General features: G+C 38.0%; 4 protein-coding genes across 12 annotated transcripts in view; 3 read left to right on the top strand and 1 right to left on the bottom strand.

Moving 5' to 3' along the window:
• Nucleotides 1-2,397, top strand: part of LOC100118796 (protein cycle) — a 28,801-nt gene extending 26,404 nt beyond the window's left edge. For all 5 annotated transcript variants that reach the window (XM_032599587.1, XM_032599589.1, XM_008217583.4 and 2 more), the window contains one exon: nt 3-2,397. In XM_032599587.1, the coding sequence (XP_032455478.1) occupies nt 3-187 (185 nt within the window). In that variant the 3' untranslated portion in view covers nt 188-2,397. The remainder of the gene's footprint in view (nt 1-2) is intronic.
• Nucleotides 1,923-4,811, bottom strand: LOC100678543 (DNA-directed RNA polymerase I subunit RPA43). The gene is made up of 4 exons (XM_016988499.3): nt 4,423-4,811; nt 4,103-4,245; nt 3,830-4,025; nt 1,923-3,759 (listed from the first exon to the last, which is right to left on the bottom strand). Exons 1-4 carry the CDS (start codon nt 4,611-4,613, stop codon nt 2,391-2,393), a joined length of 1,899 nt encoding a protein of 632 aa, XP_016843988.2. The 5' UTR covers nt 4,614-4,811; the 3' UTR covers nt 1,923-2,390.
• A 222-nt stretch (nt 4,812-5,033) lies between these two features.
• On the top strand, nt 5,034-14,505 carry LOC100678620. 4 transcript variants are annotated; one of them, XM_008217539.4, is made up of 16 exons: nt 5,034-5,668; nt 6,011-6,131; nt 6,248-6,407; nt 6,704-7,036; nt 7,120-10,269; nt 10,349-10,495; nt 10,575-10,663; nt 10,733-10,954; nt 11,024-11,174; nt 11,266-11,472; nt 11,549-11,759; nt 11,837-11,985; nt 12,055-12,314; nt 12,821-13,004; nt 13,273-13,551; nt 13,637-14,505. In XM_008217539.4, exons 1-16 carry the CDS (start codon nt 5,551-5,553, stop codon nt 13,928-13,930), a joined length of 6,075 nt encoding a protein of 2,024 aa, XP_008215761.1. In that variant the 5' UTR covers nt 5,034-5,550; the 3' UTR covers nt 13,931-14,505. The 4 variants fall into 4 exon arrangements, with proteins under 4 accessions (XP_008215761.1, XP_008215777.1, XP_032455462.1 ...); XM_008217555.4 differs by having other exon boundaries at nt 5,035-5,668; nt 6,248-6,348; nt 13,637-14,497; XM_031925997.2 differs by lacking the exon at nt 5,034-5,668 and adding an exon at nt 5,760-5,919 and having other exon boundaries at nt 13,637-14,497.
• Nucleotides 14,506-15,939: 1,434 nt separating this feature from the next.
• Nucleotides 15,940-18,458, top strand: part of LOC100679660 (flocculation protein FLO11) — a 62,347-nt gene continuing 59,828 nt past the window's right edge. The window contains exons 1-2 of one of the 2 annotated variants that reach the window (XM_031926052.2): nt 15,941-16,471; nt 16,550-16,951. In XM_031926052.2, coding sequence (XP_031781912.1) covers nt 16,631-16,951 — 321 coding nt within the window. In that variant the 5' untranslated portion in view covers nt 15,941-16,471; nt 16,550-16,630. Of the gene's footprint in view, nt 16,952-18,458 lie in introns of both variants that reach the window. The other variant, XM_031926053.2, reaches the window with a different exon arrangement.

Genomic DNA, 18,458 nt, shown 5'->3' with positions numbered 1-18,458 from the left:
AGGTCCACCGGGCGATGAAGACATGATGGAGATAATCGGAGGTACGACGATAAACGAGTCGCCAAACCCTGTCCCTACTGACGGCAACGACGAGGCTGCCATGGCCGTGATCATGAGTCTTCTTGAAGCTGATGCTGGTCTTGGTGGACCCGTTGACTTTTCCGGATTACCATGGCCTCTACCTTAGTTTTTCTATGCGATGATATTTTTTTAGAGATGATGCCAAACATTGTTATTGATGAATTGAATGCGTTTTTTTTTAATACACTGACTAAACTATACTCGTCATTAGTCGACAATATATTACCGAAAATACTTTCGGGTTGCCCTTCGTAGCGGATGAAAAACTTGGATATACTTAGTTTTTTTGCTATGTTACTCGTGACTTGAATATAAGTGAGTATCTGAATTTTTTCTAGAGACAATAAGTCAAATTATGGCTTACTAAATAGACTTACAGGAAGACAGCCGCATAATAAGAACTTTACGAAGAAATACACATCGAAATTCACGCGACTCGTTCGAGCGACATGTACACTCGAAGATCTCTGTTGTAGTTAATGAGAATTAAAAAAAAAAGCGATCTCTCGCGAGTGGGGATTCGCATAAACAATGAACTTAGACAATTTTTAGATGTGTAACCTTCATTATCCCTATAACTGTGTAGTAGGGATGGCAAGAGCCTTCGATGTAATCTGTAAATAAGGAATACATGTAAGTAATTATAATAGATGATAAAGAGGTTACGATTAGACGTGCAAAAGCTGTAAGTGTACCTAATTAAAGCGTAGGATTACAAGAAGAAAGTTATTGTACAACCCAGAGCCTAGACTTTGTATTCTGCTACCCGAGCTTCGAAAACTGAAAAGAAAAAAATCATTTGTGAAACAAGTTTCCGTGTTGCGCTTGAAACTCTTGCGAATCTCTTTAAGAGCGTTTTTTATGCGGAAAAATGATAACGTATGGGTATAAATATATATTCTTACATTGCGAAATGTGCAATTTTATGTTTTCTATAACGAAGTTTGTTTATTATGCATTATGTATATAGCTATATACTTGAAAAAATTATATGTGTGTGTGTGTGTGTGTATAGATAGGTATATATAATTCGTAATTTTATATTCTATGCTGTGGAATAGTGTATAGTTGTATATATAAGTGGATTAATAGATAAATGTGTTTACGTGCTAACGCATCGGGCGCGATGTTATTTTAGACGCGATTGACTGTCATATATGTAAGGAGTAATTATCGACACGCCATAATAACAACTTAAATGGTGCATAATACGATTGTGCGTAAAGACAAATCTGTATATTGTGCGTTTCTTCTTCGAGTACCTACACATATAAATAAACAATGATACATGAAATTGCATATATTTGTACGTATATGAAAATGTATATATAATCATCGTATGAATCATTAATTTATTGCGTTACCAAAATGTACAAGATGCCATAAATGTCGAAATGGTCTTGCCTGAGACATTTTATAAGTTAGCTTCTAAGAATGGAGGAAAAAATAGTTATTTATAATAGCTAAGTGAATTTTTTTCGTTCGATGATTTGTCTACTGAAAAATTAAGTTTCGTATCGATTTCTATGAGAACAGTGGCGGAATTAAGAGACGTTTAAGTTCCTTTTATAAATGTTTCCATGGTGTAGCCTAGTGCGATAAATGAATAGACGTGCAATGTTTATTTTGTGTCTTGGTGTATTATAAGTGTGTGAAGTGATTACTTGTAAGTAGTTGTGTAAGAATTTCTCGGGTCATATCGCTAGAGACGAGACATAAATTTGCTCTACACTAAATGCAAAACAATGAAAAAAGATAGATTACAGTCAAATACATTTTTAATGTCCTAAAATCTTTTGAGTAAAATTTGTATTGGAAAAATCATTGTTAAAATACTCTCATTCGTATAAATTCTTTATAATCCAACATGAAATTATATGCTTACAATTTCAGCATATAACATTATACACTATAAACATTCTTTACGTAGTAAGAAAAAAATATATTTAGTACATGTACATTGGTTTTACATCGTCGTCACGGAATCTGTACAAATATGATATTGCACGAATGTTCGGAAATTGTAAATCAAAAATATGTATAATGTATTTTGATTACAAATCCCCTTTCATGCAACCTCACAGGTGTAGAGAAGTTTGTGTTATTGAACACATTATTAAATTGATTTTTTACCGTTAAAATCTCTAAAACGCCGATTAACTAAAGAGCTCGGAACAGTAAGTAAAAAATACTGTCGGCCACTAAGAATAGATTTTAGTCTGTATGTACATAAGAGATATAGCGTTGAGAAAGAGAAAGTTTGTTTCATCTCTATATTGAAAAAAAGATAATAAAATAAATCATTTTTATCATTTACTGCTCTCGTTATTGTGCTTCTCTTTCTTTAACTTCCTCTTTTTTTCCTGCTCCTCCTCTGACTTTACAGTAGGTTTCCCTCTTTCTACACCGCTATCACTGTCAACATTACTTTCCTGCGAGAGTTTCGACTTTTTTACTTTCTTTGGCGAAACTTCAGCGTCGCTATGTTCCTCCGACGATTTTTCAAGCCTCCCTTTTAAGAATTCTTTGGTTTCTTGGTCGCTTGGTTCGGAATTATCTCCGTTTTCGAGGGCAGCCTCCTTCTTTGCCTTTTTAAGCTTTCTCCTCATATCGCGTACCTCCTCGGTTTCGCTCTCTGGCTCATTTTTGACTGTAACGGTTGATGGGTCGAACGAAAGCTCCGCTTCGGATGAAGAAGACGTGCGCTTCTTTTTATGTTTTTTCTTCTTCGGTACTTTCAATTCTGAGTCGTCTCCTTGATTACTCTGCTCTACACTCTCAATCAACGGTTTTAAGATAGATTTGTACCCCTTTTCGTCCTCAGTGTCTACCACCTCGTACGCGGAAATCTTTTTCAAATGGTCACTGGTCTCGATTGTCGACTTCTTCTTCTTCCTTTTTTTCGGCACATCTTGAGGTACCTCAAATATTGCTTCGGAATTATTGGCTATCAAAGATTTGTCAATGGTTGACTTGTATTCTCTTTCGTCTTCTGTATCCAAACATTCTACCAATATCTTCTTTCGCTTTTTCGATTTTTTTATTGAATCCTCCTCAATTTGCTCCACAGAGCTGTCAAGAGCTGGACTGACTAAATTTTTTAGTACAGATTTTTTATTTCTCTCATCTTCAGACTCATCAACTTTGTTCTTTTTAGATTTCTTGTGTTTCTTTACTGGGCTGCTGGGTGCTATGCTTTCTGCTTCACTAGAATCGTCGAAAATCTTTCTTTGTGTTAATTCACTAACTGACGGTTTTCTTGGTCTTTCATCGTCTGTGTCATTAGGTGATTGTTTATTTATCACTGCATTCTTTTTCTGTTTCTTGGAAGGATTTTTTGGAGACTCCAAATCAGTATTGTTTTGCTGTGTAAGTTCTGAATCCGATTCAGAGGTCAATGTACTTTTTCTTTTTCGTTTCTTCGTTGGAGTTTTGTTTGGTGCTTCTATATCGTCAGGTTGAATTTTCAACTTTTTGAGAGAAGGTTTCGTTTCCGTGTCATCTTCGGGATTCACCTCTACTTCAGAATCGCTGTCAAAAACGACCCGTTTATTTTCAGTTTTAAAAGTGATCTTCTTTTTGAAATCTGAACTGTTTCCCCTTGTAATTTCTTGAAACTCAGACTCGAATGTAGCCGCGATTTGTTCATCAAAGAGTCTACAACCATTCAAGTAATCCCTGCAAAAATAAAATTCATGAAATAATTTAATCAAAACTACCCGCACTCTGTAAGAATATTTCTACTAACTCTTCACGCAGTAAGCCACGAATGTATGGAAGTCTTGTTTTGTAGTCGATTTCTTCAGGAGTAAATTTCACCTCTTGACCAACCTTAACTTTATCACCTGGCCAATCTTCTTCGTCATCTGGCTTAGGGACAGACACATTGAAAGCTTTGTGCAATAAAATACCTACATGATTTGTACCCTTTTTATTTACAAAACCTAAAACAAATAAGGCAGTTTAATAGGCATGCAGCAAAAAGAGTTATATTGCCTTTGATATTTTATTTACTACAAACCTTTGAGGCTTCGACCAACTTCTGGCCTAAATATATAAAAATCTGCCTCAACATCTATGTGTACAAAGCACGTATCATACATTATATCACCCAGAGAAGAGAGAAGCTTTGGATTACGGTACGCTAACATTAAACCATTTAATCTGGAAGCACAAAATACAACAGTATTAGCATTCTTTCAGAAAAATCAACAGTTTTCAGGTAACTGACATAACCCCAAGAACAAAGAAATTTTCTCTGACAAGCAATTAATAAATCCCCAAAATAAGAAAGTAAAAACGTTGAGAAAAACGTGAATCGTAAATCTAACTCAAACTTACTCTGCATCGTAACAAAACAAGTTAGAATTGAGGATTTCGCGGAGAGCCGCGTTCAAATCCGTCAAGTGGAAGGGATGGAGCCCCAGGTGTTTTTGAACCTTCTCCAGGTAGACGCACGAGTCCTCATCCTCGATTAGACCCTCAAGCTCGAGGTTCGTCCAGTGAACCCCGGTTATTGTTTTCAAACCCATCGCGACACCAAATTTCGTTTTCAAGTCGTCCTCACGCTAAACTGCATTGAGGTTACGTTCGGCGAGTGCCCAAACAAACTCGCTGCACACGTGTTTCTGCTATATGCTACTTATATATGTGTACAAGTACCTACTTTACGATCATGCACTATTACAAAATTTACTATAAGACTAGATGTATATATAAAAGATTGAATTTTGGAAATTGAAAAAAAAATTAACAAAACTTCGTATTAAATATGCGGTTTTATAGTAGTACAAAATAATTTTCGTTAATTTTGAGTTGTATTTAACGCAAATCTCATTATGCTGTACAAAGTAGTCAATGTGCTTAATAAAATTAATGAGATTCCAATTTATTTTTTCAAATAATTAATAATCATTGTTCAATAGGTTAAAAAATATTTTTTGAATTTCCATGCATAGTAAAAGGCAGAAATGTCTCTAAGATCTGGGAATTTTTTTAGTGATCTTTTGTGTCATCAGCACCACTTCATTGGAACTAAATTACTAAAACTCTGCGGTACTGCGATAGACAGATTTTGAAAAGTAAAAAAAAAACGATAATAACAAAAGGATACGCCATTACTCTGAAAGCTTTACAGATAAGCATTGAAGGTGATCGCGTTTTCTGTGTATTGTTTAAAAAGCAACATTTACGGTTTTTCATAATAAAAAAACGATTGGAGATACAAGCAACGGAAAATCGTCTGCTCGATCAAATCCCCTGCATGATCTCCATATTATTTTCCATGCCTCGTCGATTTTTTGGCGGTATGCAACGCGTAATGGTGAAAAACGCGGACAGCGTTTTCTACTATTTTTTCGACTTTCCCGCACCTAGTTAATCTCGTGAAAATGAGAAATTAGCGTATTGCCGTAATTTTCATATTGTGCGTCTTGTTTTTTTATCGGGGATTGCGTGTGAAGTGTTAGAATGGATCCTTGCATTGAAGATTTGGAGAACAATGAAAACGTTGCCAATGACTGCAATGTCATCAGATGGAAGAACGATGATGCTAAAGATATTTCTACGTCCCAAGATATGTTTTCAGGTATTTGTGACATGAGAAGTTAAATGACTGATTTTTCTTGATGAAGTATGGGGCTGCTTGGTGAATCCATAACAAGAGAAATATGATGATGGACTTGTGATGGAATGCATGATATGTTTGTTGTTGCTTCTTGCACATTTTCAATTTGCTTTGTCTTTTGAACTTGTATAAAACTAATGTAGATTTTCAAAGGAATCATTATTTATAGTATCATAACGAGTTGTTAGAAACAATTTGAACTAAAGAATCAAGTATGCAAAATGTTTCTTGAATGTATGCACAGTATACAGTTATAATGCTTTACAATTTGAGTTTTCACACACGTATTCTTAATTTTTGTAGATGATGATCAATTAAGGGACTCGGTTTTACAATCACCAAAAGTTGTAGCTAAGAATGACACTTTTAACTCCTCGATTATTTCAATAAAAACTCCGATACTTTGTTCAAAAGTAACTGAAGTGTAAGCACAATTATCTATTTGTTATTAAAACTGTTCCATTTGTAGAAATACTTTATGCCTAGTTTATCGGCTGTTAAAGTTCCTAACATGTTTTGTTAACATTCCAATATTTGTAGAACTCCTGGAAGGGCAGTAGTTCCAAGAACTCCGGCTGATCTGCTGCCTTTCATAACAAAAACAAGTGTGCTGTGGACTAGTGACATGGAAACCCCAGATGGTAAATTGAATGATAAGACAGAAAACTGTGATGTGACTATAAATTCTGAAATTCCAACTGTGAGTTTGCATAAAATTTTCATTTGTTTTTATTGCAACATGTGTTATTATATTTTACTTACAAACAAAAAGGAACAAAACGTTTTGAATTATATTAAATGATTATGAATTTTTCGTACAAAAATATTAATTGGAATCTGTATCAACAATTTTCTAATGTCTTTTTTTTCTTGATTTTATTAGAAATAGATTATCAAAAATAATTAACTTAATAATGTAACACTTAATAAAGAATCGTTATACACTAGTTTATTATTTTCTAATATTCATATTCACAAAAAAATTTTATGTAATAGAATAATACAACACCAAATCGGCATCAAGGTACACCAAACTCTAAAGACACAAAACCCGACAAAATGGATGTAGTTTCTTCTCCGGTACTCGGCGGAGGCAAAAAAAGGGCTAAGCGAAAAGTAAAGCGTAGAATACTTAATAATGTAGCTTTAGATTCAGATAACAATAATGATCAACAAAGTATCAGTAGCAATAGTGATAAGGTTCCCTCTGAAGCTAGCTCTGTGAACAACGAACCATTTTTTTATGTCAAACCTGACATGAAATTGAACATAATTGAAGAAAATAGCAAACCAAATAATGAAGAGTGCAAAGAAAATAAAAAGTTAGAAGTTAGTAATGCATGGTATCAACTATTATGAAGAAAATAAAACAATTGAATACTAGTGTGAATATTAATGTGTTTTTTTTTTAGGACGCTACTGCCTTTGATAAAAATAGCAATACTTCAACTCAAGACTTTTTCTCTAATGCATCATTCAGTTCCATAGATCGCTTATGTTGTAACATTATTCCAGAAGAGAAGCTAAGCTCAATACCTGAATCAGATGATAAAGAAAACAAAGATATAGCTGTTAAACAAGAAATTGTTGAAAAACATGTTAAGCCCAAAATTGGCAATGATGTCCTTGCAAGAGTAGCTGAAATTAAGCGTAACCAAAAACCTCTAAGAAGATCAATTGATATAAGTCATACTATTATACCAAAAGAAGAATTTTCTAAATCTGTTAGGGAACTTGAACTGGCCGATACAAGATTTAGTCAAGAAAAACAGATAACTCCAAAAGTTCAACACAAACCTTTGAGATTAATGTCTTTTTCAGAATTGACATCTGCCGAAAGTTTAATAAATACAAAGAAAGAAAAGTCTCCTGAAAAGGAAAATCTTGATGTACCAGCTGAAATTATGGATGATTGGAATGTAGACATATTTGCAAATACAAACTTTGGCGAAAAAGGAGAAATTTTACAGAATGCTTCAACATCATCTACTACGAAGCCAGAAGTTGGCTTCTCTTGTGCCAGTGGGAAAGGAATTTCCATTAACGAAAAAAATCTGCAAAAAGATATGAGAATGTACAAAGAAATAGAGAAAGAGATAAGTAGCAACAATAATCTTTTGGCTCTAGAAAAATCAAGTTTATCAAAACAAACTATGTATCAAACAAAGACACTTATCAACGTACCAGACAATAATGAAATGAATTTGAAAATAAAAAAGGAACCTAGTCATAGCATTGCAACGTGTATTACTACTGAAGATGGATTTTCTACAGCTAGTGGTAAAAATATAACAATTAGTGAAGACAAAATACTAGATTATGCAAAAATTTACACCGAGCTAGAAAAAGAAAATCTAAACGAAAATAGCTTTTTAGAATTAAAAGGTAAAAATACCATATCTAAAGTAAAACCAGTTACCAAAATAGATACCAAAGTACCAATATCAAGTATTCAGAAATGCATGGAAGACAAAAAACTGGACACATTAAAACTTTATGAAGAGTTAGATCTAAATGAATTTTTGGAACCAAAATTTACATCTTGCAGTGAAGTGCATATCAATGATGGTTTTGCGACAGCTGGTGGAAAAGGTATTACAATCAATGAACAAAAAGAGCGCTTGTATTCTAAAATATATAATGAACTAGAGGATGTTGATGAAAATAGTTTACTCAGTGTTAAGAAAGATATTGCTCTAAAACCAATCACTGTTGAAAAACCTAAAGATAAAGCAATAATCAAATTTAATAATAAGACTATGATAAATAATACAGATGCAAGAATTGAAACATCAACGATTTACAACAACCTTACTACGAAAATATCAGCAGTTTCAAACACAGAAGTTTCAGGCGATGGTTTTTCAACTGCTCGTGGTAAGGGAATCAAAGTCAGTGAGGACAAAGAAATGATGTATGCCAAAATTTATAATGAACTAGGTGATGCTGATGAAAATGAATTCACTAACATTAAGCAAAATAAGACTTTGAAACAAGCTTTTCAGAAACCAAAAGACAAAGCTATGATTGTGTTTAATAACAAGCAAACGATTTCAACTAAACCTTCTACAGTCATAAGTAAAAACAATGTAGTACAACAAAATTTAGAAGCATCAAGCGATGGGTTTTCAACAGCTGGTGGCAAAGGGATCAAAATAAACACCGAAAAAGAAGGATACTATTCGAAGGTGTTCAACGAATTAAGTGAAGATATTCGTGACGAAAATTGCTTCTTAAACTTGGATAAAAAAACTCTACCCAAGGTAGCAGATAAAGCTAGTGTCAAAGTTACCTTTGTTCCCAATCAAAAGAAAACTGCACCTATAACTTTAGTATCAAAATCATCCATGGGTTATAACGATGATGCTTTTGAGGATATTGGCGACCTAGAAAATCTTGTTCCTGTCAATCAAACTTCAACGAGTAAAGGAGTTAGTGACAACCGTCATTTCACTGTTCCAAATACGTCAAATGTGATAAAGGCAAATCACCAAGCATCAACTACTGCCCAAAAATCGCCCTCTATAAAAAAAGAAAAGGCACAGGCGAACGAAAATGCTTTCAAACCTGTCGTATCAGAATCTTCAGGAAAACCCGTCAGCTTAAATAAACCTGAAAGCAGTCATCTAAGTAAATTAAAGCGAAAATTGGAAAATTGCGAGGTAAAGCGGCCTGAAAGATGTCGATCCTTCGGCGGATTTCCAGGTAGCAGCAACGAAGGCGTCTCGTCTACGAAGTTAAACAAATCCGATCCATACAACGACTCCGTTAATCAACCCCTGCAGCAAGGGCTGTCGGTTAGCCAACACTTTGATCTTCACTCCGATTCTTGGCTATCCAAAGTCGAGCTGAGCTACCTTAACACCAGCAAACCTAAATCGCCCGAGGTTACTGAACAAACCGTCACGAAGAGTCAGGAAACGTCAACAGCCCTAAGCGATTGGAAAGCCAGTGCAGAAGAATCGGATGATTTTTCAGGTTTCTCGTATAAAGAGTGTGCGGAGAGCTTTAAGATGTTCGCAAGCTTTGAGAAATTTTTAAAAAGGCACATTGTCAGATTTAAAGAGCAAAGAAAGCTGATCATAGAAAGCGGTCGCACTATTATTATTACGAACAAGACCACGACGACGCAAACGCTGGACATCCATTGCGACTGTGTAGTCGACATAAAAAGAGGTATGGTCGAGCCGAGTTACGTTTTGATCGATGCGCCGGAAAAGCCTGTATTCAAATTACCCAAAAAAAGTCAGGCTAAAGCGAAGGAAGATGAGCCTAAAGAGCAGAAGAAGGCAGAGAACAAAATTGTGGAGAAGCGAAAACACTCCGATACCGATAGCGATACTCCATTGTCGACACTGAAGAAGCCCAGAACTGGAAGTGAGTTGCAAGGTCGCAAACTATTTTCTGACGACTCGGACGTCGATGAAGAAGATCAAGCGGAGCGTAATGTCGATAATTTGATCCAGACTCTACCGTTAACGCCGCCGCCGCCGCTGCCGGAACTCACCGAGGAAGAATTAGCTGAATTGGCCGAAATGCGGATGGATGCAATTATGCAACAGGTACGTGTACATGGGGCATCTAGTTCTGTTGTTTATGAGATTCTGAAGATTCGAATACGTTTTTCTTTTCTTTTTGCAGGAAAAGAAGATTCGAATTAAAAAACGAATTGAAGTTAAACCAATTATAGGATCTTTGCTGCGCGAAAGACTTGCAAATAGTAATAATAGAAAGAGTTGGACGGATTATGTAGGCAGTTCCGTGCCTACGGCTCGTCCTATCGAACAAGTAAGAATTTTACATTAAGTTATAGAACAAACGTTTAAAATTGCACCTCTTTATGCCGGATTTGTTTATTTTTTTGTAGATAAAACATAACCATCCCGATGAAAAAGTATTGGAAGTTACGGCATCAAATGCCACGTGTTACAAATTTTTGTCATCTAATTTTATTGAGTAAGTGACTCCTTGTTTTTCAATTATGTATTACGTAATTTATAACTGATGTTGAATTATTAATTTCAGCAATAAAAGAGTAGTAAGTTTAGAACTCGAAGATAATGCCCGTCTGATTTTTGATGAAGACGGTCATGCTGGCGTTTCCGAGTTCGCAGATGCTTTTTTGGCTATGCCAGGTGTAGATCCAAAACTTATCCCTACGGGCTGGATAGAAAATCATTATAAATGGATCGTATGGAAATTGGCTGCGATGGATCGCATACATTTTGAAAAGACTGAATTACCAAAGTAAGTTTCTTCGACCATATTCAAACGAATATTAATATTTTTTATTATGGGAATCTTGTTTGTTTCAAGGATGTTAACGCCAGAACGCGTTATGAAAGAGCTGAAATATCGCTACGACCGAGAAATCGACAGAGCTCAAAGGTCAGCTTTGAGAAAGATTTTAGAGAAAGATGATGCTCCTACCCGTAGAATGGTTTTATGCGTTTCTTCGATTGAAGATGTAATATTTTAATATTCATTTTCTTATTTTCATAACGTATGAAAAATATTAATGCCAACTAATTTTTTATTTTTATTTATAAACTTTCAAGGGTGACAGTAAGGAGAAAGATGCCAAAATAATGCTAGGTTTGTTGCGCTACAATATTGAAGTCACTGACGGGTGGTACAGCATTCCGCTTACCATAGATAATGCGATGGCAAATTATGTTCTAACTGGTAAAATCAAGGAAGGCACAAAACTCATGACGTATGGTGCCATATTGCTTGAATGCGAGAGAGGCTGCTTTCCCTTGGATGTAATTATTGATCATTTAATTTAAACATTGAATATTGATGAAATTTGTCATTTATTGAAATTGAAAATTTTTTCAGAAACCAGCTAACACGAGTTTAAAAATATTTACGAACTGCACGAGAAGGGCGAGGTGGGACGTTAAATTAGGATACCAAAAAAGTCAAGGTCCAATACCCGTGAAATTAAGGAATATTGTTATGGGTGGAGGGATGGTAGGCGAAATAACGGCCGTCGCTGCGAGAGTTTATCCACTATTGTATAGAGAGAAAACTCCGGATGGCCAATCAAGTAGGTCTATAAAAATGTATTACAGTTAAAGGTTATTTACAAATTTTGAAATAATGTATTTCTTTTTTTTTTCCTAGTATATCGAAACGCGCGTAGCGAAGAAAAAGCGGCGATAGCTTACGAGCGTGCCCTTGAAAAGCAGGTAGATGCCATGTATGCACAAGCTGAGAAAAAATTCGATTCGAAAAAGAAATCAGACTTCGAGGATGAACTGGAAAATTCTCAAGTAAGCGCTTTTTCCTGTTGCTCTTAAAAATAAAAGTAAAGTCTTCTTTAACCTGCATGGTTTCTTCAGACTGAGTCGACATCTCAAGCGCTAGCGCGAGGACAGAGAAGCTGGGAGCGCAAACAAGAGGAGCTTAAACAGCGACTAGAGACGGAAGTGCGCCAGGGTCTACCGCCGCCTAGAAAAGTGACTCCGGTACAGAAAGTCCGACTTGTAGACGACATCACTACGGTCATACTGACGATTTGGGGTGCCGATGAGGATTCGGCATATGACATAAAGGAAGGCAATACCATTACGGTATATAATTGTTACGCAATGGGAACGAGGTAAATTAGTCCGTTATATATTTTTTATTCGTAATTTTGCTGTTGGGTTACTTTTAAATGTGCCTGCATCAAGAACTTGCGCTTAAATATTTCACCCTTCATCGCTTTCTCGGATTACTTTGGTACACAATCAAATCTTCAGATAAAACAGTTTGCAACTCGTAAAGTACTTCATCAAGGAAATTCCCGTCGGCAAACGAAAGCTATTTTTATATCAAGTGGGACAACTCAATCCACTTCATCACTCTGCATCGTAAAGCAATGACTAAGAGCATACCTTTTGAACTTTCCCGCGCCGTCTGTACATCTTTCCCTTTTTTTCGCGCTCTACTTATCTCCTCTACCCAAAACAAATACTCGCTTCTCTCGAGATTGCGCGTCTCGCATGACTCAGTTATCCAGAAATTTTCGCCTCAGACATAGTACAGATAAGCGTCTCCAGAGGAAAGTTTGCGTACTAGGATAAAATTTTGGAGTAAGTTAAAGAGCGGATTTTGTTTTGACAGAAACGGCGAGCTGAATCTCACGGCGAACAGGATTACGCATATCAAGTCGGAACCACTGTTAAAGCTACCTTATCCGATGCGATTCTGCACTCTGATTCCAGACATTACGGCTATGAGCTTCGATCCTAAGTTCTGCGAGTTCGACACCGTGGGTGTCGTCGTGTCGACAGGCCCTGCTCCTCACGTATGTTTGTTTTATCTCGTAGGGATATCTTGTTCAAGTGGCTCGCTCAAGAGGGATGAGTGCTTTTACTTACGCTTCTCTAGATGAGAATGAGCTGATTTGAGTATCAGCGTCGATTTTTAATCTTATGAAAAATACAGATAGTATAGCACTTAACATTACTTTGCCTTTTATTTTTGTTAAAAAAGCAAAAAAAAATTGAACTGTCAAGTTTTTAATTTATATTTTCATAATTTATTAAAAATAATTTTTAATTTACAAAATGCAGGGAATGAAAAGTTTTGAAGTTGTCAACATGGCTTATCCAAAACCAAACAATGCAGGATCGTCGTATCTATCGATACTCTTCTGGAACGGTGTATCGTCTTTTGGTTACCAATCGATTTTTTCTGTTGGTGCTCTTATCGCTTGCACTAATCTGGAGTGGAGGCGAAACACTTCATGGAACGTTGCCGTGGCTTACTGTTCAGAGAGAACCGTTTTTACATGCAATCCAAGGCCGCAGTACCTTAACAGTGGCCTTCGTAATCTTAGAGCGTTAATTCAGGTGCGTTATTGAATCTTTGTTTGAAAAATGTCTACAAATAACTATCACAGATATTTACTAATAATAATATTCTTTAATTTTTCAGAACCCAGTAGCATACGCGGAAAGCTGCGTTGAAGAAATAACTAACGAGTTGTCTAAGAAACCTCCTTCGCGGTCAAATCAGGGTACGCCAACAAGTTGGCCAGACAGATCCCACAACTCTTCGTCATTCATCAGTCCGATGGACAGCCATACTCCAGGCCATGCAAGTATACAAAAACGCCTGGAGAAGCTTTCGCGTTATGGAAGTTCCGCAGATATCTCACCCATCGTATTAAATAATAGCTCCGTCAAAGTGAAAAGAGATTACAGGCCGGTGACGCGCAAGAAAACGTGATGTGCTTGATGCGTCGAGAGATTATTGTAAAATGATCGTTATTTTGTTTTTATTAAATAAGCAATCGCGTACTTTAGTTTATTGTTACGTGGTGTTATTAATATCAAAGTCTAAATTCGCAGATGTTTCAGCTTTTTTTCAGTATTGTATAATGTAGTGTCGCTAAAAATAGTTTATAAAGCTTAATAGAAAAAAAAATGTAAATAAAACTAAATGTCAACGTTTCCAAAAATCAATGTTAATACTTTTGTAATATGCTACGCTTTTTAGGATACGCTTAAAAACAAAGGAGTTTTCCTGCTGAGAGCCATTACAAGTCGGAACTGCTCCCGACCGGGAAAACAGTTTTCCTGATAAGGTATCGCGACGTATCAGAAAAGGGACAGATACGGGCGGCTGCAGTGCGAAAACACGAAAATTTGATACGAAGGTCGTTTTGTTTCTTGTACGTTACTGTATTATCTTACGTGAAATAGTTTATCGGCTTCTAACAGAGCAAGATAAAGTTATGTATTTTTGTTTTACTATTATACTTCGAGGGTGAATAAAATCGCTAAGTATAATGTACATTAAAACACGTTTTTTGCTTTTAATTCTTAATTAATCTCAAGTATAGCTCGTGAAAAGCTATTATTGAGCGCCGATCAAAACGTAATACGTAAGCGAGAGACGTAAAAAACGCACCCGCACATGCTTGCTCTATGACAAAACGAGTGCGCAACTCTTACATTAGTAGAATGAATTTTTTCACACGTCTAAGGTTACGTGAAACTGAGCCAGCCGCGGAAAAGGGCTCTTATGGAACTGGCGCAACCGAGTTCCTTGGCACTCGAGGTGGCGCATAGCTGCGCACAACATACATATAATAATGCGCGCGCTGCACAAGGACAATATCACGGGAAAGAGAGGAAGGGGATTAGGAGTCAGGGGGACGCACGGTACAGTTATATGCCTTTCTGCGAGCACAGTGGCAGGACCTCGTTATTCGATCTCTTCGGGGCCGTGTAGACTACGACGCAGAATAGTGGATGGTTTAGAGCGAGAGGGTAAGGGCGTCAGGACAGGCAGGTGATCTTTCACTCGTAATTTGCGTATCTTGTGCTCGTTGTTCCTTTATTGCTTTCTAAAATCGTACATTTGTCATTTTTAATACTTTTGTTATAACTTTCAAATAAAACTAAATAATCTGTTGGCAGGTCTGCTCGGATCTGACGAACTTGCAAAGGTAATACTGAGATGGATAATTCAAGCAACGGTTATCCATTCTCCATAAACTCTTCGCGCACGTATTAAGTATACACGCAACGATTCTTTTGATGGCATTAAACCGAGCTCTGCAAGCCAGAAAAACTCGTCTCAGGCGCATCCCATATTCACATGGTCTCATCCGTTATTTGCTTTTCCTCCTCGGCGCTTCCTCTTCTGTTTGGTTCGCACCTCCCCCTCGACGCTCCGGTTTACATTTCTGGTTAAACACCTTCACCGCCTGCGCAGGAGACCCTGAAGGGCGTCCCAAAGTGGAATATTATTATAGGTATACTTTTATACAGCGCGGTATAATTCGTGCAGGTAATGACTTGTCGAAAAGCGTTTAAGCGTCGAGGATATACGGAGGGGAAGGACTGAAGTGTCGTAATAAAGTGCTGTATGATGGACGTTTTCGTTTCCCGGTATGGAGAAGTTTGATTTAATGTCCATATTAAATTATTCTATTCGATAATGAGCATCAAGTTGTGAAATGCTTAAGCGATTTGCACGTTATTTTAACATTGTGTTAAAGAAAGTAAACCTGACGATGAGAGCTAAAATTAAATTATCGCAGAGCTCGATTAATTAATAAAGCCACAACGTCAATTCAGTACAGAAAAAAAAAATTTCCCGCAAAACCCCCCGTACATACAAGAACTGAGCGCCTGACGTATATATATATATAGGTGCCGCTGTCGACTGGCGCAACAGTGCCTATACTCCCCGCATCACACGCTCGGCTGCCCCGCGCGCAGTTCGTTCCCGCCGCGGAGCGCTCAGTTCGACGCGCACCGGCCTACGAGCCGCACGTGTGTTGTATACCGCTCCGCTCGCTCCGTATATTCTACGCGTACGTACGCAACTCTACTTGTGCACACCATTGTATACGATCCTGCCGACTTACGAGTGTACAGCCGTATACGCATATGTACAATAAAGGAACCGGTCGAAAATCCAAAAGGCTGTCACGGTTAACAATACCAGCGATGAACTTACTCCACAGTGCAGCTGCATCAAGGCTCGTTGTTGTCATTTCGTTATTGCCGGGGGAAAGCGCGCAGCGGTGCAACAACAACGCAACGCTCGCCGAGTCCGAGTGACAGCGTTCGTTCGTTCGTTCGTTTGCGCCGTGAAATGACGAGCGAGAAATGCACTACTGCTACGCCAGCCGGGAAGAGGATCGGTGAAATTTGCTGAATGAGGGAGAGGAAGAGGTGCGCGATATTCCATCGCGAGTGTGTACTTGTACGAATACACGCGTATTTCGAGTAGTGCCGCGCAGTGTGTCGTATTGTATACCTAACAATTGTTGTGCTAAAAACAGAGAGAGATATAAACGCGTGTGTGTATACACAGAGGGTTTGTTTACAGAATTTGCCCAAGTGCCCCTATTCATAACCTCTCGGGTATAAGTATAGTACCGACTCGAGGCATCGCAATCGAGGCTCGAAGATGAGCGAGACGTCGCCGAAGGTCGAGTTCGCCCTGGGCAGCGAGGTGTCACCAGGGCACTTCTTCAAGAGCACCTTCGCCCGATCATTCGTCACGAGCCGCGCCGACTCGAGCAAGTCTCTGGACTACGAGTTTGGTTATGACACCGGAACCATAGTCGAGGAGGAGCATCAGCAGCAACACTCGCCCGGCCGTTGCCATTTCAACAGCAGTATTAACAGTGCTGCTAGTCATAGTGCTGGAAATAGCAGCTTCTACTCGCTCGTGGATTTCGGCCCGGAGACCGAGCAGCCCAACTCGGCTGTCTGGAGCGTTGGACAGGTGAGGGGAGATTTTTAAGGGGGAATAAATAATTCAAACAACACGTCTCATCCGATCGCATCCTCTTTTAAGAGGATATAAGCGTACGCTCGTTTCCAAAACGGCGGTGTCAAGGTTTACACGCATTCACGCTGAGAGAGCGACGACGAACGCTTGCGCAAAAAAAGTAATCATCGCTATAATTAAGGTTTAATTAAACGGCGTTTCGTTGGATAATTTACCTACGCATTTGAATTTACACGGCGGCGATGAGTAAGCGGGTTAAGGATAAAATTGCATCAATTTGAAAAAAAAAGTAAACGTTCCAATCGCTACTACATCGAAATCGTCTCTCTCTCTCTCTCTCTCTCTCTCTCTCTCTCTGCACTTTCGACCATAACGTTTGATAATTGACATAATACGGCCTCTCTCTCTCTCTCCGAAGTTCCACTTAAGTACAGATTAGCGTATCTCGAATACCGGGAATTCTATTGGTTTTCACTTCTCGCAAAGATATACTATGCCGGGAATGCATAAGCCCGCTGATGCACAATCTCTTTCTCTCTCTCTCTCTCTCTTATTGGAACATCAATCTGATAGCCGAGGGAAGTGTGTTAAACGCACTCTTCAAATATTTACGCGCACGGTTTAGACAATTGAATTTTGTCTCCTACGACTACTGCCACTACTAATACGCAGTATTCATGTGTATGTTATTCTACAATAACTTATTTTCTTGTACAAGCAGAGACGCGCGTCTGAACAATAGGAACAATCGGCGCAAAAATTCAAACGGATTCGCGTACGCTGTTCGAAACAAATAACCCCAATTCAGCTTACAAGCACCCTCTTACCGAAAAAGAAATCCCATTAGAAGGCTATAGCGCGCAGAAAATATAAGATACTCGCTACCGACTTCTTCTATTCCGCGGCTGCATCCCGGCTAGTTTTGCAAGCGTCGATTTGAATACAATCGTATATAGAGACACGCTAGGCTGTGCAGCGCGCGAAGCGCGTAACCTTTCGTTACTGCAGTGCAGAGCGCCGCGTGTGCAGTGCGATACTTACATCTAGCCAACATTACATTGTATATAATATGCGGGCTTTCGGCCTTCTGTCCGCAAGTTCGACTTGGAAAATATTGCGAGGTCGACTGCACTTTTGCAAACGCTGTGAAATGATAGTTCGCGTTTTTAAAAATAATGCGAAAGTAGTCGGTTAAACGTTGATTGAAAAAAAAGGGGCGAGCGACGTGTGTCTCGGCAGATATTTTACGAAAAGCACACGCGAGAATCGTTTGCTTTAAACGTATTCAAATATCACCGGCCGGCGTAACGGTTCATCTCATCGAACACCGCGCACTATACGCAAATTTCATGCAAATCGCGCCAATTACAGGCGTCCGGACAGCAATTCAAAAAACAAACAGAGCCCCAAACATATCTTCTCCTCGTTTCGCTCCGCTCGCAAAATACCTCCGATTTTCTCATCAGCCAGTCACTAGAAATTTTTTATGTAACGCATTTCT

This window comes from Nasonia vitripennis, chromosome 1, assembly GCF_009193385.2.
Source record: "Nasonia vitripennis strain AsymCx chromosome 1, Nvit_psr_1.1, whole genome shotgun sequence".
Lineage (NCBI taxonomy): Eukaryota > Metazoa > Arthropoda > Insecta > Hymenoptera > Pteromalidae > Nasonia > Nasonia vitripennis.
Note: the sequence above shows the minus strand (reverse complement) of the source record. Positions and strands in the feature narration are given on the sequence as shown.

Excerpts from the sequence above, each read along its gene's own strand:
- LOC100678543 (XM_016988499.3), bottom strand. The coding sequence starts at position 4,613 with ATGGGTTTGAAAACAATAACCGGGGTTCACTGGACGAACCTCGAGCTT. Across the intron at positions 4,246-4,422 it reads TTGTTTTGTTACGATGCAGA|ATTAAATGGTTTAATGTTAG; the intron begins GTAAGTTTGAGT and ends TTGTGCTTCCAG. Across the intron at positions 4,026-4,102 it reads AGTTGGTCGAAGCCTCAAAG|GTTTTGTAAATAAAAAGGGT; the intron begins GTTTGTAGTAAA and ends TATTTGTTTTAG.
- LOC100678620 (XM_008217539.4), top strand. The coding sequence starts at position 5,551 with ATGGATCCTTGCATTGAAGATTTGGAGAACAATGAAAACGTTGCCAAT. Across the intron at positions 6,408-6,703 it reads TAAATTCTGAAATTCCAACT|AATAATACAACACCAAATCG; the intron begins GTGAGTTTGCAT and ends TTTATGTAATAG. Across the intron at positions 7,037-7,119 it reads AAGAAAATAAAAAGTTAGAA|GACGCTACTGCCTTTGATAA; the intron begins GTTAGTAATGCA and ends TTTTTTTTTTAG.